Raw genomic sequence first — 27,713 nt, 5'->3', positions numbered from 1 at the left:
TGTAAGCCCTTATCTTTTCCCAGAACAAGAATTAAGAGGCTTTAGCAGAGCTTCCACATGGAAGTCCAGGAAGACATGCCTACTTTGTTCCCCAGCACTACTGCCTACAGAGCTGCGGGGTGCCTGCACTAAGATCCTCAAAACCTCACAAGTGCAGGGTGGTTATCACTCAGCTCCCTCAAGTTGATTCAAATACTTTTCAGATACTTTCTTCCAAATCCCCAAAGACCAGGGACTTAGGAAACATACAGTCTCCTTTGGAATGCAGGGCACAGGGACAGATCACAAAATTAGGGTAGCTGGGACTTGCCTTAGTTTCCTTTGGCCATTCTAGTGTGATGAAATCACCTCCAGATTCAGCAATGGCAAAGGCAGGTCCACAGACTGAAAGAAGTTCCACAGCACATCCCCATGATCCATTTTCTACCTGAGGATGACTTAGAAGACCCCTGTCCCCCACACTCACTAGGTACCTATTGGGAAGTGTAGCAGGCTTGGCCCAAAAATGCATGGACAGATGTTGAAGAAATAAGGTGGCTTCTGGGGCTACAGTAGACACTGGAAGCAGCTCTCTTCAAACATAAGGATCTCATGTGGTCCATGGCTGCCATGGAAGACTCCATGGAAGGCCTGGAGGGTACAGGCTCTTTACTCGTTAGCCCAGACCACCCATCCACAGAAGAAAGACAAGAAGACCAGAGACAGAACCACATTGGCAAACTTATTTCACTTTTTAAATAGTAGCCTTTTCCTTATCAGAAAATAACTTCCAGAGGCAAGTTTCTTTGGATGAAGAAAACCCATTCCATGCCAATAATCATTTCCGCAAGGTTACCTTGGGACAGTCCTCAGCCTGTTCCACCAGGGGTGACCTGGAACCTGGCCATTGTGTGTCATGCCTGACCTTGAGCAGTGGGCGGTGGGCAGTCTGCTGGGGTGCTTCCTGCTCCCAGCAGGGATCAGCATTTTTTCTTTGGGGGGTGGTCACCAAGCAAGCCCACCCTTGAGAAGGAGAGAGTGGTGCAGGAGCCCAGCGGCTGTTAGGGGGACAGCATCCTGTGCCACCCTGATTCAGGGCCACAGAAGGGCAGGGATGACCAGGAAAAGAGGAAAGGAGTGGGAAGATCTGAAAAGGTGTGTGAAGGAGAGGGGACCTGGCCATGCCAGCAGTGACCCTCTCTCAGAGGTACCACAAGAGAGCATTTCTCATGGGGTTCTTGGGATCTCTACTTCCTTTGGGGTTTTTGGGATCTAGAAGGGCTATAAGTGAAAGTGTGTGTGTGTGTGTGTGTGTGTGTGTGTGGGGGGGGGGTGTTTGCCTGCTGGGAGAATGGATGTAAGCTCTTTTGTTTTTTTGGGGGGGAGGAGGGGTGAGAGTGGGATTCCCTCTGATGCAATTCTCAAGAAATGCCTTCAGTGGCAAAGTCTTCCAGGTCGTCAGTGGAGATGATGCCCAGGCCTGGAGCTTCTGCGCCCTCCTCCTCTGGGCTCCGGGGCGGTCCCCGGGGGCGCTGGGCAGCAGCATGCTGAGTGGAGTCGCCCTGAGGCCCAGGGATCTGTTGTAGTCCAGCCTCGTGGGCACTCTGGGGCCTGGCGCGGGGGCCTTGCCTGAGGAAGGTGGGGGCAGACAGCTGGGAGGAGCAGCGTAGAGGCATCAGGGCGGTCACTGGCACGGGCCGGAAGCCAGGGTACAGCAGGTAGGGAGCAGCCAGGGCATCCTGCAGGGGCGGCTCAGGGGAGGTCCCCTCAGAGGATGGGACAGAGACCTTAACGTACTTGCCAGTCTCTGGGTCGTAGAAGGTCTTGATTTTCACCTGGAGTGGCAAGTCGAAGACGAAGTATTCTCCAGACTGGGGATCCTGAAGGACCTTCTGGGTGGCGGGGTAAGCGGGCAGCGGGGTGAGGGGCTGGGGCCCCCAAGGCCGCCTCCCCACAGGCTCAGAGACCCCGGACACTGAGTGGCGATGCACGGGAGGAGGCAAGGAGCGGACCACAGGGAACCTGGCGCGGGACCTCTCTCCAGGTGACAGCGGCCTTCGCTCTGTCCGCTGTGAGTCCTCTGCGCAGGGTTTCCCCTCCCAGAACTCGCCATGCTTCTCCTGCACCAGGTCGGTCTTTCTCCTCTTGCTTGCTAGTTTCTTGGCCCGTCGCAGGGCCTTCTCTGTTTTGGGTGGGACTGCCGGTGGCTTGCCCGCGGCCCTCTCCAGCTGAGCAGGTGGCTCTGGTTTCTCAAGAGGGGCTGCTGAGCTGGTGGCCACGTCCAGCAGTGCACCTCGTGGAGAGATGCTCCGGAGGTCTTCCGCCCCCGGCTCGAGTTGCGGGTCGGAGCTGTCCTCCCACATGAGGCCGTGCGTCAGGTCCTCCCGCCGAGTGAGCCTGGCAGGACCCGGGCTCGCCCAGGGACTGGCCCGGGGAGGCTCCTCCGGAGGACCCAGTTCCTCAGGAGCCTGGGAAACATCATCCCAAACACTGCTGGTGGCCGGGGAGCACGCGCTGCTCTCTCCCAGGGAGCTGGGATTGGGGGAAGTTACCATCTCACCAGGGACCGTTCTTCTCCCAGGGGGCCCTGCTCTGGGGGCAGACAAAAAGTGACTTTGGAAGCCTTGTCTCTGTTCCTGCTCTTCCCAACAAGTGCCAAGTGACTGCAGGGGGCGCTCGTCTTCTAAATCGTCCTCAGGTAGAGCAATCCTGGGGATATCTGGTGGGGCAACCAGCTTCCCTGAGGCTGTGGGCCTGCTCTTGCCATCGCTTGCCATGATTTCATGTGCTGCTTCTGGGGGTGGCCTCATCCTGTCCCCCTCTCCCACCGGTGATGGAGATGGGAAATTCCCCTTCAGGGCTGGTTGGGAGTTATCTATCCTGGCTGCACTGAATACCTGCCCAGGGTCTTCTAGGCCTTCACAGGCCATGTGCTTCAAGTAAGTGCCCTGCATATTAGTGGATGTCAGGGTGCTGGGCATTTCCTGGCTTTCATGGGCACAGAGACCAGCAGCATCTTCACCGCACTCTTGCCTTGGTAATTCTTCTTCTTTGTGGCTACTGCCAAGTGAGTCCTCTGAGGACACAGTCCGCAGAAGAGGCAGAATGATAGGTTTGATCACAGGGGTGGCCCTAAGGGTGTTGTCTTTAATTGTAAACAGTTTGTGCTTGTTTGTAGCAGAAGATGGAGAGGGGGTGGGGTCTTTGGCATGTGAAAGGGCCGTGTCCTTATTTCCCGCAATCCAAGAGCCTCTGAAGTTTCCTTCCTCCATCGATGCCTTCCTGGGTCTCCCTCCACACAGACCTTCCTCTTCTCTCTGCAGTGCTTCCCCCTGACTGTGCTCCTCCATGAACACGTGTCCGTTTCTTAAAGCACAGTGCTGTAGCTCATCTTTCCCCATCACCTTTTCCTTCTCTTCCGTCTCACTGTCACCTGCACTCACATGGTTCTTCCTGTCTTCCCGCTGGCTCTCAGTAAACCACGACTTCTGCTGATCATCAAACGAGGCAAAGGATTGATCTGAAGAGCTGGTGCTAAATTTGGCCTTACTTTGGAGGCTTGGCATAAAATCGGACTGGGTGTCGCTGTAAAACACATCCTCCTCCTCGGGGGAGAGGGGCCCTGGGGAGAATTTCTGGTTCAGGAGTGGGTTCTGAAGTCTTAGGTCTCTCTCTGGCTCTGTCTCTTGGGAGATGGATCTTGAGAGTCTGTTCTCCAGCTGATGGCTCTTGGTTTGCTCTGCAACCTGTCCGGCCTCAAGCTCCCTATTACAAAGTTTCAAGGAGAGGTGCTTCCTGGGGTGGCGTTCCCTGGAGTCTGGACTCCAGCCTGGCCTGGTGGGACACAGCTCTGCCTCTCCGTTGGCATCTTCCTTCCCATCACTGCTCCTTTCTACAGCCTCCCCATTGACACAGAGGGCTTTGGTGACAGTTGGAGGTGAGCTGAGGGTGAGGTGATTGTCTGCAGAGGACTCACTGGGGTCTGTGGTAGGGTCCTTCTGAGTACCGCTATGTGATGCACCAGGGACATTGGCTGGTCTCTCCTTAGAAAGTTCACTAGGAGGGCTTTCTTCAAGCCCATTGGAGAGGATGACCCCATTGCTCACAGGTTCTTGCTTGCCATCAGTCTTAATTCTGGTTTTCTCATCGAAGCCTTTCAAGAGAGGTGAGGGACTGTATGTACTCTTAACACGCTTCCGCACATCCTTGAGGTTGAACAGCAGACTGGGTGCTTTGGATTTGTAGCTGTCTCTTGACTGACATTCACTGGGCTCCTTCTCCTGGTATCCGTTCAGCTGTCCTGTGGGGGATGGGCTTATCTCCCCTGACTGGGTGTCTGATGATTCCAGGACATGCTTGGCGGGTATAATGGGGGTCAGGAGCTTACTGATATTAAAAGGAGGACTGTAATGCTCATTAGGGTCCCCAGGCATGTCCACAACCTCATCTTCTGGAAATTGCCCCTGGAGGTTGTGCTTTGAGTGCAGAGGTGGGCCTCTCCTGCTGGTCTGTTTCTTTTCTTCCAAAGTGTCTTGAAGACTTTCTTTACCTCCTTTGCCAGTTTTTGGTTTCCTCCATGGAGGCTGGGTTGACTTCGGCTGAGGGTCAGGCTGTGAGCTGGAAGCTTTTCCCTCTGCAGGGAATACTGGGGGTCCTGGATCTCTGCAGCCCCAGGGTCCAGATGTGGACAGAGCCCCTGCTGCTAATCTGCTCTCTTCCTGAGTGCAGCTGGCCCGAACAGGGCAGGGAGAGACTTTGTGCTCAGGGGGATAAGGTTCTCTTGACAAGGGCGTTTCCTCATAATGTTTGGGGACTTTGCTTTCTGGGATGGTTTCTGCGATGTCCTTTCTCTCGAGCAGCTTTGGTTGGTGGGCGTTCCATGACTCAAAAGCACTGTTTTCACTGTGCAGAAAAGTCCCTTTGTGAGCCCACTCCTTGCCTCTTATGGGTTCGGCCTTGGCTGGCTTGTGGGATGGAGAGGGGAATCTTGACTCAAATGAGCTGGCTGAGTTGTCAGGTTTGGGGAGGAAGCTGCCGGAGCCATGACAGGTCATTTCAGGATTCTTAGGCGACTCTTGTTCTCCATGGTTCCTTCCAGGCTGGAGGCTGTTCTGATGGGCGTTGGAGACTTCAGCAGGAACCCTCCTGACAGTCAGAAAAGCAGAATCAAAGCAGAAGTTGACACCACTGTCTGGAAGAGGGGCAAACTTGGAAGGATTTTTGAGAGCTGGAGGCTTGCTGGTGGGAGGTCTGCTATCACAGTGTTGGCTCTCAGTCCTATCGAAAGACTTGATTAGCGATGATACTTTGGAAACAGGCTTGTTGCTGCTCCTCAAGCCAGAAACTGGCATCTCCAGTCTCCTCTGGGATGGTGTTGGTGGGGGGCTGCTTTTGGGGTACTTTTCCTCCCCTTGAACATACTTGGGTAGCTGTTGGAAGGTGGCTGCCCAGCCTGCATGCTCTGTACCTTGTGACGGAAGCTGGCTCCAAATGCCACTTTTTCTGTGGGTGTGACTCACTGTTCCCTGGTGGAAAGTCCCAAACACCTGATGGGTGATATCTGGGGACAGATTGGAATCATGGAAGGATGCATCTTCTGAGATGCACAAGCTCCGGAACGCCCGGTCTGTGAGGTTGCTTACCTCCCTGTCTGCATCATCCAACACGCTACCGATACTTGAGGAGTCGCTGAATCCGTCTGTGCACTTCTTGTTCCCCTGCATCGTCTGTTGGCTCTAGGAAGATTGTCTCTGCCAGCTGGTGGGGTGCCTTTGAGTGATGATTCTGGCAAGGAGTAGGTGCAGACCACTTCCCACAAAATTAGAGCTTCTTGTTGACCAGTTACAATTACAAAGTGAGGATAATTTTTCTCTGCAGAAGAAAGAAGTGCATGGTATGAACAGGACATCCAGCTTAATAGCTTTGGACAAGAACTACATTCTGTGATGGTTAATTTTATATGTCAACATGGCTAGTCCATTGAACACAGTTTTTGTTAAAAACCAGTCTAGATGTTGCTAGGACAGTATTTTTTAGATGTGATTAATATTAAAGTTAATAGACTCTGGGTAAAGCAGATTATCCTCCATAATACAGGTGAGCCTCATCTTTGAAAGACTTTTTTTTTAAAAGAGAGAGTGAGAGAGGAGAGAGAGAGAGAGAGAGAGAGAGAGAGAGAGAGAGAGAATTTTTTTTTAATATTTATTTTTTTTTAGTTATCGGCGGACACATCTTTGAAAGACTTAAGAGAGAAAAATGACTGAAAGATCCCAGGGAATCAAAGCAAAAATGGAAAAGTGGGATCAAATAAAACTTTTGTGAAGCAAAGAAAGCAGCAAAATGAAAAGGCAAGCTGTGGAATAGGAGGAAATATTTATGAGCTATACATCTGATAAGGATTAATATCCAAAATACACGAAGAATTCCTTCAACTCAATAGTAAAAATAATATAAAAAAACAAAAGCAAATGATCTGATCAAGAAATTGATAAATGAACTGAATAGATATTTCTCAAAACAAACAACAAGCAAACAAACTATAAGTGGCCAACAGGTATAGGAAAATGTGCTCAAGATCATTAATCATTGGGGATATGCGAAATAAAATCACAATGAGATATAACCTCATGGCACAGACTCCCATGCAGCTGGCATGGCTAGAGTATGTATGTGGTTCTGACCACAGGGATGGAAACAGCCAGATATCTGGGGAATGTCCCTATCTTTCTGATCAAAGGAATAAACCCTGTTGGTTCCCATTCTTCCTTCTTTGAATGAAACTGTGTATTTGCTATGATGCCCTAACAAAGTATCATATTCTGATGCTTAAAAAATAGAAATACAGGGCCTGGGGTTAGGGCTCAGTGGTAGAATGCTGCCTTGCATGTGCAAAGCCCTGAGTTTGATCCTCAGCACCACATATAAATAAATAAATAAATAAATAAATAAAAGTTATTGTGTCCAACTACAACTACAAAAAGTAAATATTTTTTAAAAATAGAAATACATTGTCTCTCAGTTTTGGAAAATGGAGGTCCAAAATTGAGGTATCAGCAGGTTTGGTTCCTTCTGAGGGCTGACCTCCTTTGTTGGTACTTAGATGCTGTCCTCTTCCTGTGTCTGTTAACATTGTTTTCCCTCCATGCTTGTCTCTGTGTCCCAATTTCCCTTTTTATGAGGACATCAGCCAAACTTGATTAGTACCTTAGTACCCTTCCCAATGTCCTCATCCTGTCTAATTATATCAGTAATAGCTCTATTTCCATATGAAGTATTGGAGGTTGGAATTTCAACATATGAATTTTTTGGGGGGGTGCCATTCAACCATAACATGAGGCATCCACTTTGCAACCCTGAAGGACAACTCATGACCACCAAAGTCCAACTTGCTGAGGATGGCAGTTGAGTAGCCCCAGGTCTTTAGTAGTACTGCAGAGTGACAAACACACTCTGAGGTTTGTGTTATCAGGGTTGAGAGGAAACTTAATGGTGGCTACCATAAATCAGGTTTTCTGCTCCTTGAGATCCTGTTAATACAGTCAGGGAGTCTCCTGGTATCCCGAATGCTGGGACTTTGGTAATGATAAATAATGGACTCAGTAATACTGGTGTTCCTACACTTCCACATTAAGATGGAAATAAGATAGTTGCAGATACATCTAGCATCTTAGAGTTAAGTAAATGGTCCCTAGCTAATAAAATGCCCCTTACTATTATATTAACAAGAACTCTTTGTATTTTTTGAACACTCAGCTTGTATCACTCTCTGTGTAACAACACTTGCTATCTTTGGGGGCATTTCTTCTCCTTGCCCCTGTGTTTAGACTTGGGATATGAAAGTCAAGGAGCCGCCAGGGCTCCCCATGTGGATGTGATACTCAGGCCCTGTGTTGTGCCATTTCTTTGGGAGTCATGCAAGGATGGAAATGGGCTTGGGCATTCTTCTCTGCAGTGGAGCTTTCAGTATGCACTCGGGCTGCCTGGTCCCTCACCTTTCCTCCCCTTTGCCTGTGGTCAAAGAACTCTAACTGATCTTGGATTTACATTGTAATTCCAAATAGTGGTGAAGGATGTTCACTGATAGAGCATTCAGAAAATAGCCACCTTACTTCTGCCTCAGCAATAAGAGAGATGTCTTCCCTTCCAGTGTCTTCAGGTAATTTTGCCAGTTCTGATTTGGAGTACCTGGAGTCTCATGAGACTGTCATAATGTTGGCCTCATTCCCTCACTATACATTGGTACCCTTCAGCACAGTGGCCAACTACAGAAAGTGTTTCTGGTGTCACAGAAAGTGGTTTCCTGGCTTTTGGGTTCGTTCCATATTGCTTTGGTTTGGATCTGAAATATTCTCCAAAGGCCCATGTGTTAAAGTCTTAGTCCTTGGCTTGACACTATTGGGAGGTGGAGAAACTTTAAGAGGGGGGTGCTTATGAGAGGTTAGGTCATTGGGGGTGTGCCCTTAAAGAGGATTTTGGGATCCTGGCCCCTCCTCTTCCTTTCTCCTTTCGCATAGGAGGATGAGATGATTATCCTCCTCTGCTATGTGCTCCCACCACAATGTGCTGCTTTGCCATAGAACAAAAGCAATGGGGCCCGACCTACCACAGACTAAAACATCCCAAATGGTGAACCAAGATAAACTTTTCATCTTTTTAAGTTCATTGTCTTAGATATTTCTTACAGTAACAGAACACACATACCTGTTACATTAGTGGGGGCTGTGGGTGCCTGCCTTGCTGTGTTTTAGGATCTGTAGTTTTAAAACTTCTTTTTAAGCTTATATTTGGTGTCATCACTGCCCATCTAGAAAGAGGAGGAAAAATAATTTTAGTGGAACCCAATTGACCAGAGGCCAGTAACATGCTCAGTGGAAAAGCTATCTTTAAATGTCAGTAATATAGCTGGCAGTTGGCCTTCAATCTCTTCTTTGTTTGTTTGTTTCAAATCCATATTTGAACTCAACAAAATTCCAAACATAGGCTTTTTTTTTTTTTTGCAAAAATCGTAACACAAATTTAATTTATTTCTTCTAATATTGATGAACTTGTTGATGGCCCAAGAAATTTTCAAAAACGGTTTTAAACCTCTGGGATTTCTAATGTATTTGACCCAGTTGTGATTTTTTTTTTTTTTTTTTGCTAGTAAAATCTGAGCAAAGGCCCTTTTCCCACTGAATGAATAACTTAGGTTTTACAGGAAATAGAAACTAGAATGGCCAAACTCAAGTCCACTCAGCCAGAAGCAGCACGTTGTTCGATTTATTGTTGGCAAGAGGCTTGAGTATCTATTTTGACAGCTAAAAGAACCAAAAAGCTGCCCAGGAGGATTTTCAGAGTGCTCAGGATGAAGTGTAAACTAATTAAAATAAACTCACTATGCAAATGTTAAATGCAGACCCTTGGGGCTTTCACAAGACCTTCCCCAGACTGTAGCTCCTGGATATTAATCTAGTCTAAGATAGTTTATTAATAATATTAATAATCATAATAACTCAAATTTGGGGAGTATGTTTCTTTAGAGAATTACAGAGGTGCTATGTTTCTGCCACCATACGGTGAGGCCCCATCCTGACTCCCCAGACTGGCTTGGATGGGCTCCTTCCTGTCCCCACATCATACTGGGGCTACCTTTCCCATAGCTCATGCTGTATTGTTGCAGGTCACATATCAGAACCCATATGCTTTAGAAATTGATGATTGCTTCTTTTTCTCCTCAACTAGAAAGTTTCTTGAATCCTGGATGAGGGTCTTACATGTCTTTGTATGCTGAGCATATCAACATAGAAGCTCCATATTTGTGGCAATGCTCTGAATTGGCTATCTTAATTCTGATTAGTGTTTCCTGGATGGAAAATGGAGGCACAGGAAACAAAGGAGCAAGATAATGGAAATTTTAGTGAAAAAGACCATGACCTTGGATCTTAAGGCCATTTGTAAAATTCAGATTGACACGTTTGCACACTGAGATATGACTGAAGAAGAAGGATAATTGGACAATTTGTGTCACATTTGGACACATTTCCACAGGAATGGAATGACGTGATAGTTATATTGTGGACATTCAGCGTACCTATTGCTTTGTGCTTGGGCTCTCCCCTGTCCTGCTCGCTACTTTGAGCTATTTGAAGGAAGCCAACCTGAGTTGGTGAAATGGTGGCTTACAGAGCCCTTTGCAGGTAGGAGGGTGCGAGTACCTTCAGATGACATGAGTGAGGAAAAGCTGTATAGGGCTGAGTCATGTAAGAAACAAGGTCTTGAAATGTGATCCAATGAACACGCAGAAACAAAAGTAAATACTTAAACACAAGCATGATAAATTCCTTACGTGTGTCTGTGGCTTTCAAAAGTAGTTTTCTTCTCAACTCCTATCCCACTCTTACCTTCATTATTTACTTAACCCTCCTTGCTCTGCTTGGTACCACTCATCATCACCCCTCTGCTTGGCCCAGATGAGTCTTCCAATGACTCATGTTTGCTGAATGACTTCTCGATTGCAGTCAAGACTATTGGGCACTGTCCTCTTGTGAGGGACCTTGACTCTTTACTTCTCCCTCCCTGTCCGGCTGGTCAGCCTCTTGTCTTCCTCTCCCTGATGGTTGGGTTTCCTTGGCTCCCCGCACTCAGGCTTCTCTTCCTGCTCTGCAGTGTGGACATGGGTGATCTCACCCACAGCTGGTCTTAGCAGACACATCCACACACTGATTTTGCACCCAGGCCACTTGTCTGGCGCCATCCACATCTCCGACTGCCCAGTGGACAGCTCTCTGCCGGTGTCTTCTAGGCCTTCATACTCCCATCAGCCTGTTCTCTCTCTGGAGATCTCACAAATCTGAGAATCTCCTACAACTTCTCCCTTTCTCTCCTCCCTAAGCCTCTCCCTACCCAAACCATTTCCAAGTTCTGCAAGTTTCATCTTTAAGGGTCTCTTGGCCCCACTATGCTGGTCTCCATCTCCATGGTCACCATGTGGCCCAAGCAGCTGTTGTGTCTTCCTTGAACTCCTGCAGGAGCCCATATTCATCCACCCAGATGTAACTTCTAGAAATCAAATCTGCTCTTGCCAACCTCTTGCTTAGAACTCTCCATGTCTTCCCAGTTTTCAAGAGTGAAAATTAATCTTCCTAAGAAGGAATCTCCCTTTCCTCCCCATCTTGAACTCTTCTCCCCTTATGGTTGGCTTCCAGCTATACAGGCCTTTTTCCAGCTTCTTCTACATGTTATAGGACTTCCTGTCTTAGGACCTTTGCACATGTTGTTCTCTCTGCCTGGTTTACCCCCTTCTTTTCCGTTACCTAGTTAACTCCTACGTATACTTCAAAGCCTAGGCTACCTTCAACTCCTCAGGCTATTTCAAGTGCTCCCATCAGTACTTTTAAAATAGGTTATAGCCATCTCCTTTGCAGCACTTAACAAAATTGCAGCTACTTAACTTATTGATTTGTTATTTGACACTTATCTGTCCTGTTAGCCTGGGTGCTCATCTGTCTAGCTCATATACACAGCATGAGATATCTCTTAAATACATGAGAAAATCTCTCCCCCATGATATTATTCATGCTATTAATTGACTTAGCAGGATTTATTTTATTGAGTCAAATATAATCTAGTAATTGTAGCATGATCACAAATTCCAAATTAGTGAATTTGAATCCAAATGAATTTTAATTACTTTTTGCTTCCAAGTCCTAAAACACATAAAATTTATCTGTGGTCAAAGATGGAAGTGGGTGAACCTGATTATTCTTATAGAGTGTTCACAGGCTGGCTGGGTGGAAGAACTCCATTCACACCACACCACGTACCGCTAAGTTAGGACTGAGTTTCAATATTGATTAACATTCATATCAGGGAGAAGTAGCAATTTCATGACTTTGCCATTTCCCTGTTTCTCTGTTTTCCATGTTCCAATTGGGAAGTGGTTTTGAGATGCTCTGAGGGCCAGTGTCTAATAACTACTATTAAATACACCCTATTTTGTCCCTCATCCCAGATGTAGAACACTATAAAAACTTCAATATTGTATGTTATTCATGATTTGATGTACTAATTTTAATTGTTAATATTATTAGTTAGCATATAAGCTCTAGATTATTACTTGTAACCTATTGCAAAGCAACTGTATCACTTTCATTGAAATCTTTGTAGAATTGGCAACTTGGAGTTTCATGGGTTAATGGGGTTGTTTACAGCGCCATTGCACATGCTCATCAAATGATCCATGATGTGAATGACGGGCATCAACAGATGAGATGTTTGCCCTGTGAAACCCAACCCTGCCGTACTCAACAGCATTCTTTTCTACAGACTTCCAGTCCCCCATGCTGTGACACGGGACACAGAGCAAGCAGCATCAGGACGAGCAGGCTTTAACAAAACCTCAGAGTACACAAGGGGAAACAGGATCCCTGGGAGAAATGGGTGGACTGGTGACACTCGTGGTGAATATGTGCTGGGGGGGGGGACACTGAGGACAGAGTCTTGAGGTGGGAGAGCCACACTTGATGAACACATTTTGTCTTCTCCTTGTGAATCAGAGTATGTCAAAGAAGCCAAATCTGAGCCCACCTCCCCACAAACCAGCCTTTTCTCAAGATGAGCACCCAAATATCCTTTGCATAGTTATCACTTTTCCAAAATGTTTTCTCATGTGATGCTCTTTTGGAATGCCATACTGCACGGTGCTGGTGTACTGTCATGGACCAGTGTGGGTGGTTTTTTTGCAGATATGGTATTTCCCCTCTCTCCCAACCATATGCATGACCTCAAGAGCTTCTTGGAGGGGACCCTGACCTCCCTCCATGCTCTCTACTTCCAGTTGTGACGCACTGGATGTGTCCTGGACTGGCTCCTCTGAGTGGTAGTCCTTCTGCCTGGAATGTGCCTGGCTCTGCTACTGACCACTTCCTCCTGGTAGAGTCTATTTTTTTAAAATTACTTTTTAATTCTACTTTTTTTCTGCTATGACTCCATCACTCCAACTAGATTCTGAGACCTTTGGAGGGGGCCCTGGCCTCGTCCATCTTTGACTGACATGGTGAATGCTGTGTGGTAGTCCTTTGTAAAGGTGTCCAGCTGCTGTTGCTGAGAGTACTTCTCTCGGGCCACAAGGACGTGATGACAGAGGTTTGCTGGAGTGTGTGGCATACAGATGGAGGAAGGGCTGAGAGCTCAGCCACTCCTCATTCTCCACGTCTCCCTTGGGGCTCTCGGCCGCCTGTCATCTCAGGCCAGAGAATGTCACACAGGCCAATTTCTGCTGGTCCGTCCCAGACCCTCATGCATTCCAGGCTGTAAGCGCAGGAAGTGGCCATGGGAGACGACTCCTGCATGCCAACCCCTCTGTGCCAGGCCCCATTCCAGACACATCCCATACAGCCACTGCTTTGAGCCCTCCAACTGAGGAGTGGTGGTCCCATAGACCAAGCCCTGAAGGGTGACCCTGGAGGGTCCAGGTCAGGCACCATCCCCTGATGTGACTGTGCATTATCATTATGAGATGAGACAATGGAGCCCCAGAGAGGTGACAAAAATATTTTCTGTCTTTGGTGAGTGACAGAGCAGGGCTTGGGACCAGGACTTTGTGGTCCTGGGGTCCTCACTAGATTGAGAAAGTTAAAAATACAGGACACTCAGTGAAGTGTGAATTTCAGATAAATGATACATTCTTAAAAAGTATACCAAGTATTCTAAAAACTCTAGGAGACCTCATGCAATGTGTGGGATAAACTTACACTAAAAAATTAGTCATCTGAAATTCAAATTCCACTGGACTTCCTGTTTATTTTTGTTTCAAAACTGATAACCCAAGGGCCTCATCAACTCTTAGCACCCAAAGTGGATCACCCTCAGTAGAAGCCAATAAGATGTGTCAATTCTGAGATGACACAGTGACAGTGATGGCTCATGACCCATGTTGACATTCACTATCCTGTTTGATTCTCACAAGCCCTTTTAGGAGGGTGGAGTGTGCCTTGTCATCGTTTTCTAGTGGAGAAATGAAGCACAGAGAGGTACCAAATATTGCTCTGTGTCACAGAGCATGTAAAGAAAAAGAATTAGGGCTGAAACTCAGCTGGGGTTAGCCGCTTGACTACCCTGCACTTTCTCCAGGAGGAAACCTTGAACTTCTGGCCCCTGGGCTCAGGATTCAGAGGGTGTTTCCTGGGAGACACCCTCCACCAGCTCTCCGCTTCTGGGCTGGAGTGCATGAGGAATTGGAGGGCCTGGTGGACGAAAGGAGGGTGTTAATTTCATTGTCATGTCACCTCCCAAGAGTCTTCTCTGCTCAGCTTTTTGTGGCAACTCCCGGAGTGGAAGTACTGATTTGACAAGTGGTCCTAGGAGGGCTCTGATGCTCTGCGGCCTCAGGGCTGGACCCTGCAGAGCTGGGAGGGCTGTCTCTCTGGCCCAGGCCATGCTTCTGAGCTGCCATTTCATGCTGCTTTTCGTCCCTCTCTGCCTTTCCACAGGAAGCCATTGGGGTTTGCTTGGCTGCTGGGTTTGACCACTTGCCTGTGGTGTGGTTTTGAGCCCAAGATCTCTGGGTAGGTCTAATTACATTAATTGAATGGTGTTTTCACTTCTCAGTAAAGGGGAAGCAGGAAGACAGTGGAGATGACAGAGGTTGGCTTTATCACACCCAGAAGGCCCTAACAAATTGGAATTGATTCCTTTGATTTCTTTTCCTGTTCTTTCTGGGTGGTTTTTGTTTTTTTTTTTTTGTTTTTTTTTTTTTTGAGGCAGGAACTTGGGCATGCCTTAAGAAGGGGTTCAGTGTAGTGAATTGGGGTGGTTCCTCTGTGCAGCCTGAAGCCTCGTTCTAACTGTGAACACACACACAGCCTCCATCACCCCACACCACGCCAGCCCCTTCCTCTGGACTTGGTGGCCAGTCCTGGGCCAAGCTCTTGACCTCTGCGTTCAAGGGCCATCAGCCCTCCTGTTTCAAAGGGAATGTCCTTGTCCTCATTCTGTATTTTAGGAGGCGAGTATCTTAGTTGGCTTGAGCTGAAATACCATAGACGGGTTGGCTTAAACAATGAGCATTTCTTTCTCAAAGTTCTGGAGGCTGCAAAGTTCAAGATGAAGACACTAACAGATCTGCTGTCTGCTGATCTCGCTCTTCCTGCTGTGATGACATCATAAGGACTCACCCTGCTATCCTAATCACCCCCCACAGGGCCTGCCTCCCAATACCATTCTGTTGGAAATTAGAATCTCAGTATATGAATTTGGGGGACACAAAAGGTCCACAGCAATGAGTGACAAAATGGCAAAATTGGCTTCCTTAGTTGGGGGCCTTCAGGAGAAGGGAGCAGACACAGGTAGCTGTCTATGGAGCAGTAGGCTTTGGGTCCACAGGCTCTCATTGGTTCACCAGTAAAACTTGGTAAAATAAGCCTCCTTCCCCATCTTACAGAGAGGGACACTGAGGCCTCCTCATTTAGTTGTTTGTCCTTTCCTTTGCAAGGGATAAGTGAGTGATAGAGGCCTCCAGTGCCCGAGCTGGGTAATGCCTCACCGTGACCTTGGTGTCCTGCTCTCTGGCCCCATGATGATTCTGCTTTGGCTATTCACCTGATATGGTGATTTCACTGTCCTTAAAACCCCTCTTGATTTTGGCAATCAAAAATATCTAGTTTGGGCTGGGGTTGTGGCTCAGTGGTGGAGTGCTCGCCTAGCATGTATGAGGCACTGGATTCAATCCTCAGCACCACATAGATATAAAATAAAGACATTGTGCCAACCTAAAACTAAAAGATAAATTTAAAAAAAAATTCTAGTTCATTAAGACTCTCCTGGAAGAAAATGTGGGCTCTCACAAACTGAACTTGAAGATATTTCATGTATTTATTTATTCAGTAACTACTCACTGAGAACCTACTATGTGCCCCCCACCCACACACACCTTGTTCTGGTGCTGGAGATTAGTCACGTGCAAGATGTGCCCTTTCCTTGTGGGACTGGATGAATCCTGGTATTGATTTGTTAAAGCACATTGGCCTCTGATTGCAAATTGTCTTCTATTGCCACATAAAATGCAGCTTTGGGTTGCACCTGTATCATTTCATATCTGGCTGAGCCATTTTGCTTCACTGATCTGGTATTTGGCACCCAAGGGGAGGTTCATCAGCCTGCAACTTGGCCTGGCTGTCCTGGTTGTCCTGACTTGACTAACCTTTGAGGCAGGAGCTGGAGTGCAAAAGCTAAGGGCTTTCAAACTGACCCTGAGGCTCCTTTGCAAGGCTGGCTTTGTCCAGTCCCAGGAATATAAGGTGGTTGGTCCTGGGGACCCCAATGTTAGCACAGCCTGATAAGAGTCTGAGTCTTCCACAAACAATGTTGCATGTGCAGGGCCCTTTAAACTCTGCAGCTGTTTGGAGTCCAGGTCACTCCAGGGATCTCAGATGAAGAAAGCGGCTCATGGCACTGTGGCTGCCCATCTTCTGCTACCATTGGGAAGAGCTTTCGTGTGGAGCTCAGTCTCACAGGGGGCTGATTCTGCCTGGGTAGTCAGTCTGTATGTCTGGAAGAATCATTTGCCCATTAGTTCCTGAATGTTGCTGAGACCTGGGCAGAATCTGAAGTTAGAGGCCAGGGAGCAGGGCACAGGGAAGGCCAGGCCTGATCTAATGTGGGTGCAAGGATGCCTGGTTCCTAGCATCACAGACCCAGGGAAAGACCTAGTCTCCAGACAAATGAGAAGTCACAGGAGAAAAGAAAAATAGTCTGGCTCAGGTCTTCTAATACCCACCCATTTGTAGCTTCTGTGCCTGGTCCCTGACAATCTCGGCAGGCTGAGCAATGTTTAATCCAGATCTCTGGGGCAAAGGTGTTGGTCTGTAGCCCTGACCAATTTTCTGAAGCCAACCTGACACCCTGAGGTAGAGGTGAAGTGTGGGTGGTGGCTCTTTTGAGGTGCAGTGGGCTCTGGGGCACACCTGAACGGTAGCAGGCTCTGGCTATGCTTGCTTTTAATTGGGGTATCATCTCACCCACAAAGGCTAACCTGTGAGCTATGAGGCCACCCATCTTGTTTCTGCTCACTTCTGGAGGCAAGGTGGTGTTCACCATCACTCCTTGCAGTGCTAATGGCCAGGGGGCTGGTCATGGCCAAGGCAGGGTGTCTGGGTGCTCCCTCCATCGGGAAGGAGACCAGGCCTCCCACTACCAGGGTTACCATGGTGCCTCCTTAGGTATCTCTGCAGTTTCTGTCCATGGTCATTGGCTCCTTGGCTTTAGCCCTGTGGTGAGGCAGAACATCATGGTGGAAGGGCCTGGCAGGAGAAAGCTACTGTGCTCACGGGAGTTGGGAGGAACAGGAAGGAGCCAACGACACACTACATCCTTCCAGGGCAAGACTTCTATGACCCACTTCCTCCAACCAGATCCTGTCTCCTCCTGCATCTCCCAATAATGCTGTCCAATTATGAACCTGTCAATGGGTTAATTCACTGATGTGGCCAGAGCCCTCCAATCACATCCCTAATTCCCACTTCTGAACATGCGTCCACACAGGAACCTTTGGGGACATCTCCCATCCAAACCCAAACATGCCCTGTAGCCCCTGTTCTTACCCTCAGGTCTCCTTGGAGCTTGTTTTAAGATGTCTGACCACAGATATCCTTCTATTCTCTGCATCCCACTCAACACACCTGGGACTCCATAGCACAGGGTGTAAGACCTTGAACCCTTGACTAGGACACAGGAATCTCTGGTTAAAAGCTTCACAATCAGAGAGAATTTGGACAAGCCACTCAATTTAAGCTTCAGCCTTACTTTGGACACCTGGGGCCTAGTGGAGTGGCCAACCAGGCAGCTTGTTCCTCCCTGAAAGCCCTCTGGTAGGCAAGGACAATTGTACCTGATGGACTCCATCTTGAAGAGCCCTGTCTAGGGAGAAGCCCAGTTGGTGGGAGCAGGACTGTCCATCATCAATCATCCTCTCTCTAGCTTCTGGGAAGGGAATCAGTGTGGGGAGGGGACCCTTGGCAGGTAGCCCTGTAGTGTGTCGGGTGTGGCAGAGAGACAAGGTTCTAGGCAGGGTTCCCGGGAACCATGGGAGGTCAGGACTGCTGCAGAGTTCTCTACACTGTCTATGGACTTGATTCCCCCAACTGAGAAACGGCTCCCAGAGCTGGGTGACAGGAGAGAAGCAGAGGTGGAAGATCTGTCATTGAGCATCAGTACCTTAGGGGTGCTCCCAGGTATCCATCCTGCTTATTGACCTCCTGATCCCCATCTCACACTCCGTTATCCATAATCTCACTCAAAGGTATAACAGTGGGAAGTTAGGCGGGGCTGGTGCCAAAGGAATTTTAGGTGGAAAAATCGAGGATCAGAGAGGTTGAAGAACTCTCTCAGGATCACACAGGCAAAGAACAGCAGAGTCAGGATTCAGGTCCAGGTCTCTGGGCTGCATAGCTGTGCCCCTCTGATTGCAGGGAAGGTCGAGAGAGTCGGTGGGTGCTTGCTCTGTTCACACAGGGCAGGGAGTGGGTGGCAGCTTCTCTCCTGGCACCTCCTTTCTTCTATCTCCCACAGTTATTCTTTTCACCAGGAGCCTTGGCTAGAGAAGGTGTCTTTGGACCTGGCTCTCCCATGGATGGGAGAGCTGCTCTGGCCCCTAGAAGCTGTGCATCTCTGGGATGAGGAGAAGGGGACCCTACCCAGAGCACCTCTGGGGATTTCTAACCCTTCCACACAGGGTCAGAGCCTCTCACCTCCCTGCTGGAGGCTGGGAAGGAGATGGCGGAGGACTTGTGGGTAGATGGTGACTGTCTTCTTCAACCTGTGTGATCGTGACGGTAGGGTGGGTTTGGGTGGGGTAAAAGAAGCGGCGGAAGGGGCTCAGAGCTGTAACTGACATGGCCATGAGAGGTGAATGACATCTGTCTTCTTTGTGGATTTTCTCCTAGCAGGTACAAGCTTTCAGACATGGCTACCCAGGCCTGCCTGCCTAAGATTTTAAACTGAAAGACAGGTAAGTAACTTAAAACAGTAGTCCCCCCTGATGTGAACAAGTTCCTTGGAGAGTTTTCTCTTGAACTGGAGAACAACAGAAACTTGTCCCCTTTCCTTTCTTAAGGCAGGGGTCAGGTCAGGCCCTGGGGGCTTGTTAAACTGCTGGGCCTTGCCAGGGCCTCTGGGTGGGGCCAGGGCATTCACATTTCCAGTAAGTCCCAGGGGCCAAGTTGCTGCAAGGCCTGAGGTCACACCTGAAGAAAGCTGCTCTAGCAATGGAACTTGAACTGGTCATAGCTGCTTGGGCCACTTGGTGCAGTGGTTGTTGTCCACTGTGGCTTGTGCCCTGTCTGCTCTTGTCCTGTGCCTGACTCAGGGTAGAGAATGTATACATGAGGTGCAGAGATGAATTAGAAATGCCTCCCTCTCTGAGGGACTGTGCTCTAGAAGGGGTCCACAGGACGGAAGGACAGAGGACTCATGGGACAGCTTGTTCCTATGCAGGTAGGAGCTAGGGGAGAGTGTTAGCTCCCAGTCTGTGCACAAGCACTCAGGGGGGCCCAGCCTGGGCACAGGGCAGAGGGTGGTGGTGGAAAGAGTGTGAAGCTTAGAATCAGAGCAGCTTCCTACCTCTCAGCCCTGGGCAGCCCCTCATATGGCCTCTCCCAGCCTCTGTTCATTCATCTGTGGTAATTGGTACTTACTTCCCTGGGTAGTTGTGAAGGACACAAGTAAAAAGTGACAAGAACCCAGAGAGACTTTCGCAGAGTGAGGACTTGATATATGGAAACTTCCCCGGTTAGAGACTGCTGGGGTCTGACATGGTCCCCTGCCAAATTCATATGTTGAACCCTAATCTCTCCAGCACGAAAGTGTCACGAGATAGAGCCTTTTACAGGGGTGAGTAGGTCATGTGGGTGGAGCCCCCATGATCGGGATTAGTTCCTTTCTCTTGCCTTCTTCCCACCTAGGGAAGACACAGCAAGAAAGCACCATCTATGAGGAACAAGCCCTTATGAGATATTGGGGCTGTTGGCAACTTGATCTTGGATTTCCCAGTCTCTAGAACTGTGAGAAAAAAAGCTGCCAGTTGATGGTATTTTTGTTACTGCAGCCTGAATAGACGAGGGTTTTTGAAGCAGACAGCGCAGGGAAGAATCCCATATCTCCTATGGCAGTAATAACATTTGCCAACAGGATTGTCACATGTGTCAAAGGAGCTCATGTGTATGAAGCACATAGTAACTGCTCACCAAATGTCAGTTCTCATCATTTGTAACCCCAGATGGGGACAATATAACCTAGTGGGAAGGACCTGGATTGAAGCCAGACCCTGTTGGGCTTGGATCTTGGCTAAACTAGCTGTGTACGCCTCAGTTTCCTCATCTGCAAAGTGGGACTAAAAATAGCACCTGCTTCATGGGGTTGTCATGAGGGTGAGGTGTCTGGATCCTTGTGTCTGTGGAGTAGACAAGCTCCTAGCAACTCTTGAATAGACATCATTGTTGTTATCATCATATGACACAGTTAATCCAGGGCCAAGGGGGTCATGAGAGTCGCAGGGATAGCTGTGCCTTTCCCCACATGAAAGGAAGAGAGAAACCAGGAAAAGTCCCTGGACTGGGACTGACTAGAGCCCTAGAGGGCTTCCTGCCTTGGAAGCTCCTCCTGGGTTTGCCCTCTGGGGTCTGGTTCCTCTGTCTTGGTGAACCATTCATCCACCTCACTGCTTAGAACACACTTTTCCTCCTCCATGGCTCAGTGACCCCTATGTGTGCATCTAGAATGATGCTCCCCTTGAAATGCATGTCTGAATTTCCTAGGTGATCACCTAACCAACGTCAGGAAAGCTTGTATGCACAGTTAAAATGCAGACTACTGCACTTACTCTTCAGGTTTAAGATTCAACTTCTGTAAATGTGACCCTGAAGTTTTAACTCTCTTCTTGTCCTTGGGAGTGGATGTTGGGGGCACAGTAGGGTATCCTGGCTGATGGCTGTGTATTCTGAAGCATTGCTACATAGGTGGGAACATCATGATCACTTAGGACTAGGTCATCCATCCCATGTACTGAAGGTACAAAGATCCATGACCTTCTTTAGTACCAGAGGGAAGGAAATTATGGATAGTTGTGTGCAAATGTCCAGTGGTCACCATGGACATATGGGGTCAGTCCTTCCTGGTTCCAGCTGCTCACCAGCTGAGCAATAGCATGAATCAGCTAAATTCTGAAGCATCAGAATTTTTCCTGGGTGACCTCTGGAAGGTGGAGATCCAAGCTGGAGCTTAAGCAGGAGAAAAAAAAAATTACCAAAGGACAATTGGGGGCAGAAAGCAGTTCTTGAACTTCTCTCATGTGGCTGGTGCTTTTCATGCATTTGTTCATTTAATGCTCATAGGTGCCTCTGAGATGGGGGCTGGTATTGTTTGCATTTTGCAGAGGAGAAAGCCGAGGCTCAGGAGTCTTGCTGAGAAGAGGCAGAGCTGGCCTGTGCCTCAGATCTGTTTGTCCTGTGACCCTGTACAGCCAGCACAGGCGTTGGAGACACTGTGTGGAATCTTGCTCTGCCCTGGGCAGCTTCTGAAGTACAGGAGACAGGATGAGGCCTGTGTGTTTTCCTAGGCACACCTGGCTTTTTCTAAGAAGATTCTGACTCTTGGATGAGCGGCATGGCTTCCTCTCTAGCATGCCCGTTGGGTGCTGCTGTGAGCTCTAGTCTAGGAAGGCAGTTGGGAAAGATACAGGCTCTGGACTCACATCTCCAATTCTAATCTCAGCCTCTCTCTAGCTGTGCTTCTTTGAGCAGGTTACTTAATCTCTCTGAGCCAGTGCCCACCCCTGTGAAGAGTATCACAAAGCCTACTATGCTGAATAACCTCAAAAATAAAACTAGACATGCTAAGGCTTTGCCCATAGGAGGAATGTAGTCAGTGACTGCTGTGATGGACATGGTAGGGGCGGGGGATTGAGGGCAAGAAATGGCTCTGATGTGGTGGGTTTAACCCTGTTCTGAACTCTGCTCCCTTGACTTCTGCAGCCTTCAGGCTTGATCTGCCTCTCAGAGGGCCAGACAGGGTCACATAAGGGGATGAACTGGTGGGGCTGCATGTGGCCCAGGGGCCCCAGGACAGAGCCAAGGGGCAGCACCAGTGTGACCAGGTCCTTGCAGAGAGGGCTTAGCAGTAACAGGTCTGAAACCAGCCTCAGACATGGTAAGGAGTGAGAAAGAGTGACATGGGCCTCAGACACCCCTCGAGAGGCGTTTCAAGCAAATCTAAGCATTTCCCTACCCACTGCCTTCCTCCAGCTTCAGGTGAAGACTTGGAGATGGGAGATGGCTGAGACGAAATCCTTTCCTCAGCCTTGCCTTGCTGTCCCCAGCAGCTGAGCCTAATGGAGAAGGGGTGTTGCAGGGAAAGAAGAGAATGAGGCTCAAAGAAGCCCTGGACCCCCATTGAAGAAGTTCCATGGTTTTTGGAGTTGGGAGCCCTACTGGGGCCTGGATGTCTGAGCTGTGCTTGAGTCCTGTCTGGGCTGGACCCTCAAGGGTTGGCCAAGCAGAGAATGGAAAGCTTCTTCCCACTCTCATGAGCCATGTTCCCAGAGAATGTCCCTCTCCCTCCACCAGACTTCAGGAGCTGTGCGTTACTTTGCACCGTTCATACATCCAGCTGTGTTCCACAATAGCATGCCTTACGCTGGGCGGCCACACCTCAGCATCAGCCTATGCTCCGCGTGCTCCACTTTTAGGTCTTGATCTGTGATCCTTGTTTGACCCCTTGGCCTCCTGCCTCTGGCCACTCCCATCAGCTCATGTCACAGAACCCCTGGGAACCAAGCAGAAACTAAGAGGCTTTGGGGGGTTTTCCAACTAACTAAATGAAACTTAAGTTGAGCTATAGGGCTCTGGATTCGTTGGTTTGGTGAAATGGGCTTTAAATCCTCAACTGCAAATCAAAACAAGACCCAGCAGCCTCCATGGACCCTGTTGGTGAATGTGAGCACTGTGTGCCTCTAACCAGGTACCCTCCCTCAGAGCCCTCTGCATCTCTCCATTAACCCTAGACAGAGCAAAACCCCAAGGGCCAACAAGGAAGGCAGCCCAGACTTGGTGCCTTGGGCAGGTCTCGGTTACGGACACTGGCAGACTGGAGGAACAGGCTATTTCAAGACATGGGGCTTCCCCTCTTCAGGAAAGGTCTCCGGGGTCTCTTTAGGGTCAGAAGCAAAGGGACAGGGAACACCAAGACACTGTTTGGAAGAGGCAGGAGAACGGATGCACTCTTCCTCCAAGGATGGAAGGCGAGCTTTCCCTGCCTCCCCTGCATAGCTCTGGCTCCCTGGGTTTCCAGGGGGCGGGAGCCCTTTTGCTTCCAGGAAGCCACAGCGTTCTACTAGCCCCGCTTCTTCCCCAGCATGCTCACTCTCATTCCAACGAGCTTCTGGTTACCAAGAGCAGGCACAATTGTTTCCAACCCAAGGACCCAGGGGCAGACGCTGGTTGGACTTGGGTCACCCGGAGGTGTCTATTTATAAACTACCCGATAAGCACAATCTGCCCTGCTCAGCCTGGGCCACACAGACACGTTGTCCGTCTGGTGACTGCACAGCTTACCCTCCCAGGGCCACTAGAGTAGACTGAATATTTCCTGTAGCCACCACACCTGAAATACAGGCCCCAGGGGTAGGAGGTCTGAGAGCCAGGCAGCCACTGGTCCTGAAGGGTCCTCTTCACAGGCTTTACTGGCTGCAGAAACTTATTGCTTTATTTGGGGGCTGGAGGTGTGAGTGTATAAATTGACTTATCTCAAGAAGTTTTTTTTTTTTTGTATAACAGCATTTTGCAAACTTTGTTTGTAAAAGGCCACATAGAAAATGATATCACTTTTGCAGACCATATGGTCTCTGCAGGTATGGTGTAAAAGCAGCCAGAGACAATATGTAAATGAAGGAGCATGGCTGTGTGCCAATAAAACTTTATTTACAAAACCAGGCACCGAGCCCAGAGGGCATACAGAGTTCACCAACCACTGTTGTAAAAGCATTCTCAAATGCTGGAAATCTGGACTTCATTGTACATGCACATTTGTTTAATCTACTCCCTGGGATTCCAATAATTTTGTATTTTAAAGTCCTAAATAATAATTTTTCTTAAGGCTATCTAGCTTTTCACACATATCCAAAATTGTTCTTTTCACACACCAATTCTCCAACAAAGAAAAAAGAAAATGGGATAATATTACACTGGGCCCCAGTGCGTGAAGACAGGCAATAGGTGGAGGGCTTTGGGTTGGGCATACAAGTGCTTTCAGGGTCCACAGGTCAGAATATTCCAAAAACCACTGTCATTCTTTGTTACAGCAGGTATGATCCTGCCTGGCATAGCACTGGGGGAGACCAGGGAGCCGAGCCACCACCTCCATCTCCAACTGCCATACAATACAAGGACTGGGACCCATCCACAGGCATGTGCTCCCTCAGCCATGAAGGAGCAGAGTGCCCGACAGCCGGCACGGAAGGGCAAAATCATGCATATATATATACCACTTCTTCTGTACGATCTAGCATGCTGGGAACCCCAGCGCTCAGCATGCCCTTGCCTCCCACACTGCCCTGCACATCCAACACACCACCGGCCCTCCCAGAGCAAATGCTCCTCCTGCCACGAGCTGGAGACTCCCTGCCTACGCCATGGAGCCGGGCAAGCGTGGACTGTACCTTCCGTTCTCCGCGTGTCTCAGCTGCTTGCTCTTCAGGCCTCCCTAGGAACGGAGAGGGGTCGGGCTCTGCCCAGCAGCCTGAACTTCTTCTTCTCTCTTTAGCTGGGCTGCCCGGAGATGGGAGGACAGTGGACTGAAGACCCAATCTTCCTATGGCTCACAAACCTGCCCACCTGAGGAAAATCAGTGACCAGAAGTTGGCCAGACACTGGAAGTCTGAGAAGCTTACCTAAATAGAGACCCGGACGGGGGAAACCAAATGGTGTTCTTGGTGGGGAAGAGGCGAACAGTCCACACTGCAACACCCGCGTGGTGTCAAGTAACAGTCAGATTAAACAAACAGCCTCAGCGGCTATTTTTACATCCAGATCAGCCACGGGTAATAGATAACTTGGGGAGTGAGAAATTGCTTGCCGATTAGCTGGACCCTCCCCACGATTCCAACTTCAATCCACAATGTTTTCTAAAGCTATTCCAGCAGCTAGATTCAAATAAAAATGTCTCAAGGTGGGAAAGAAAGCATTTGTCTAGGGAAACAGTAAAAACACGATAGTGTGTGCCTTGGAGCCAGCGCCCGGAGGCCTGCTGATGTCCCAGAGCAGAAATAGCCCGTTTCATCATCGGCTCTGGACGACCACAGCCTGCATTCCTCGAGTAAGGAGCCGTACTCTGCCGTGCTTTTGGAGCAAAATAATCTGCCCAGCTGCAGGCTGGAGGAAGGCCAGGCTGGGTTTCAGGGTGAGGGTTGCAGAAGGATATGAAATAATCGGGGAAGAGGCAAGGTAAGTGTTCGCTTGGGGAGCTTGGCCACCGCAAGCCCATTGGTCTGTAAGGCCTGAGTGTCAGAGGACAAATCCCTTCTGCCAAGCAAGGGCTCCCCTCTCCATCTCTAGGACCATTGGCTCAAGGCTCCATCTAGCTAACCTAAGCCCAGCTAACTCTACAACCCTGAGACAAACTGCTGCCTGCCTTCTCAATGGATGCTTTCTGTCTTGGCCTGGGGCCACTAGTCCCCCAAATTGCCCACAAACCCCAAACTTCTATCTGCCATGCTTTTTGCTTGTGCTGTGCCATCTCCCAGGTTACCCTCCTTCACCTCCCCAAACTGCCCTGTAAGGATCCACTCACTGTCAGGATTTAATGCAAGAAGTTCTTCTTCTTCTTCTTCTTTTATTTCTTTTTTCCAAAAATTCTTTTTCATGCTCCCCTTCCCTGTGGCCTGAGAAAGCAGAGGCGACCAGTCCCTACCAGGTGTCCCACTCCATGTGGTGTTCAAAGCCCCTGGAAGTCTGCAGCACACTGTATCTTTGGATCTATTTGTGGACTGCCCCTCCTGCTCCTCTGGCCTCCTCAAGGGCAGCAACCTCTGTCCCAGCCCCAACTGGGACCTGCCACCACCTCCAGTCTTAAACCTGCTGGTGGCCAGGGTCACAGAGACCCTGGTCTATATATTTTTATTTGAATCAAGTCAGAAAGAAGAGCTCCTCATTGTCTTGCAGACTGAGGTGTCAGGCCCCCCCCCACCCCATCTCCCAGGAAGGTACAGACCTTCTCCTCCTGCGAGGCTTGTCTATTGCCTTTCTGCACCTGCTCCCTGCTCAGCACTCAGAGATGACTCAGAGAGGCCCAGAGTGAACCCCTTAATGTTACCCACTGCACCCACCTCCCCTGCTTGTCAAAACAAACATTAGCCAACTTGAGACATGAACCAATATTAAAAAATAGTGCATAGGATTTGGAATCTGGGCTCCGTTATTTCCTAGCATTTTGGCACCAGTCAAATCACTTCAGCTCTTGAGGGTCAGTTTACCCTAGTCGAGGGGGTGCCCAGGCTCTGTGGGATTGAGAGTCACAGTTGCTCATGAACACAAATATGCTCATGTATTACAAAGCTTCCCAAACGTTAGCCACTTATTTATTGTCTTTCACCACTTTTGCTGCAGTCTCAACCACCTGTAAGATCATTTGCTTACTATTGTCCTTTAAAGAACATTTAAGTCAATTTTTCTTTTGAACAGAGCTTTATGGTAAACAATAAAACCTGAAAAACAACAGTGCCTAATTTTTCCCCCCTATTACAACATGGAAACAATTTTATAGCCAGTTCCTATGTCATCTGTGTCTGACTCAAATCATCTTGTCCCAGATGTTAGGAAATCTTGCATTACTGAATTCTACGCAAGAGGTCACACAGGCTGTTAGGGACAGGAGCTGCCACACTCAGGGAGGCCCCTTCTCAACTCGCTTTCCTCCCCGCCTCAGTTTTCCTTCTTCCCCAGCTTACTTTTAATTCCTCACAGGTGGAGAGCATGACCTCATGTCTGGTTTAGGATCCTAGTACCGGTGAGCCGTGCAGCTGGAGCTGGTGGTGTTTGTCTCACGCTGTTGACGGAGAAAAGAAAATCTCGAGGGTGACCAGGGGAAGGAACATTCAGGGGGCTGGGCAGTGGCAGGCAGCTTTGTCAATAACGTCAGCAGGAGGGGTCGGGATGGAACAAGAAAGCACAGTTGTCCCAGCAAGACCCTCAGAGCTTGGCTCAAGGCTCCATCTAGCTAACCTAAGCCCAGCTGACCACTGCAGAATCCAATTTCCCCTGGAAAATGCCTCCGCCTTCCCCAAGTCATGGGTCCCACAGTTACAGTGGGCACATTGGCATGGACCACCCCTAGTGAAGAGTGCAGCTGGGCTCTAGACCAGGGACTCAGGGTCTGCAGAGTGGGGAGCTGGCATCGTTCCTGGGGCCTGGCCCAGGCAAAGTGACCACTCTCTTCCAGTCCAGGAGCCGTGAGCTGCATGGAAAGAATGTGAATGAAGACACAATTCTAAATGTAGAATCATGGACACTGTGTGAGCCAGCATGCTCCCTAATGGCCCAGAAAAACAAGGCCCGCTTGTACATTCGGCAAGAGCATAAATAAAGCTGTCCTCAGGCAGCGTGCTACAGTGTCCCATGCTTGCAGTGACTTCAGTGGCCACAGCTTTCAGCAGGGCCTCTGGAACACTGTGTTAGCACTGTATCTGCCTAACGGTGCTGGTGAAATGGCCTAGT

The 27,713-nt window shown here is 48.9% G+C and overlaps 1 protein-coding gene across 8 annotated transcripts; it reads right to left on the bottom strand.

Moving 5' to 3' along the window:
- Positions 1-285: 285 nt before the first annotated feature.
- On the bottom strand, positions 286-27,201 carry C15H10orf71 (chromosome 15 C10orf71 homolog). Of its 8 annotated transcripts, none has more exons than XM_076834860.1 (5): positions 26,948-27,201; positions 25,792-25,882; positions 24,662-24,836; positions 8,680-8,782; positions 286-5,850 (listed from the first exon to the last, which is right to left on the bottom strand). In XM_076834860.1, the coding sequence occupies exon 5, from the start codon at positions 5,700-5,702 to the stop codon at positions 1,401-1,403; it is 4,302 nt and encodes a 1,433-aa protein (XP_076690975.1). In that variant the 5' UTR covers positions 5,703-5,850; positions 8,680-8,782; positions 24,662-24,836; positions 25,792-25,882; positions 26,948-27,201; the 3' UTR covers positions 286-1,400. The 8 variants fall into 8 exon arrangements, with proteins under 8 accessions (XP_076690975.1, XP_076690981.1, XP_076690976.1 ...); XM_076834866.1 differs by lacking the exon at positions 26,948-27,201 and having other exon boundaries at positions 286-5,124; positions 5,622-5,850; positions 25,792-25,969; XM_076834861.1 differs by lacking the exon at positions 25,792-25,882.
- Positions 27,202-27,713: the final 512 nt, after the last annotated feature.

The sequence above is a fragment of the Callospermophilus lateralis genome, chromosome 15 (assembly GCF_048772815.1).
Source record: "Callospermophilus lateralis isolate mCalLat2 chromosome 15, mCalLat2.hap1, whole genome shotgun sequence".
In the NCBI taxonomy this organism is placed as follows: domain Eukaryota; kingdom Metazoa; phylum Chordata; class Mammalia; order Rodentia; family Sciuridae; genus Callospermophilus; species Callospermophilus lateralis.
This window is presented reverse-complemented; position numbering and strand designations above follow the sequence as displayed.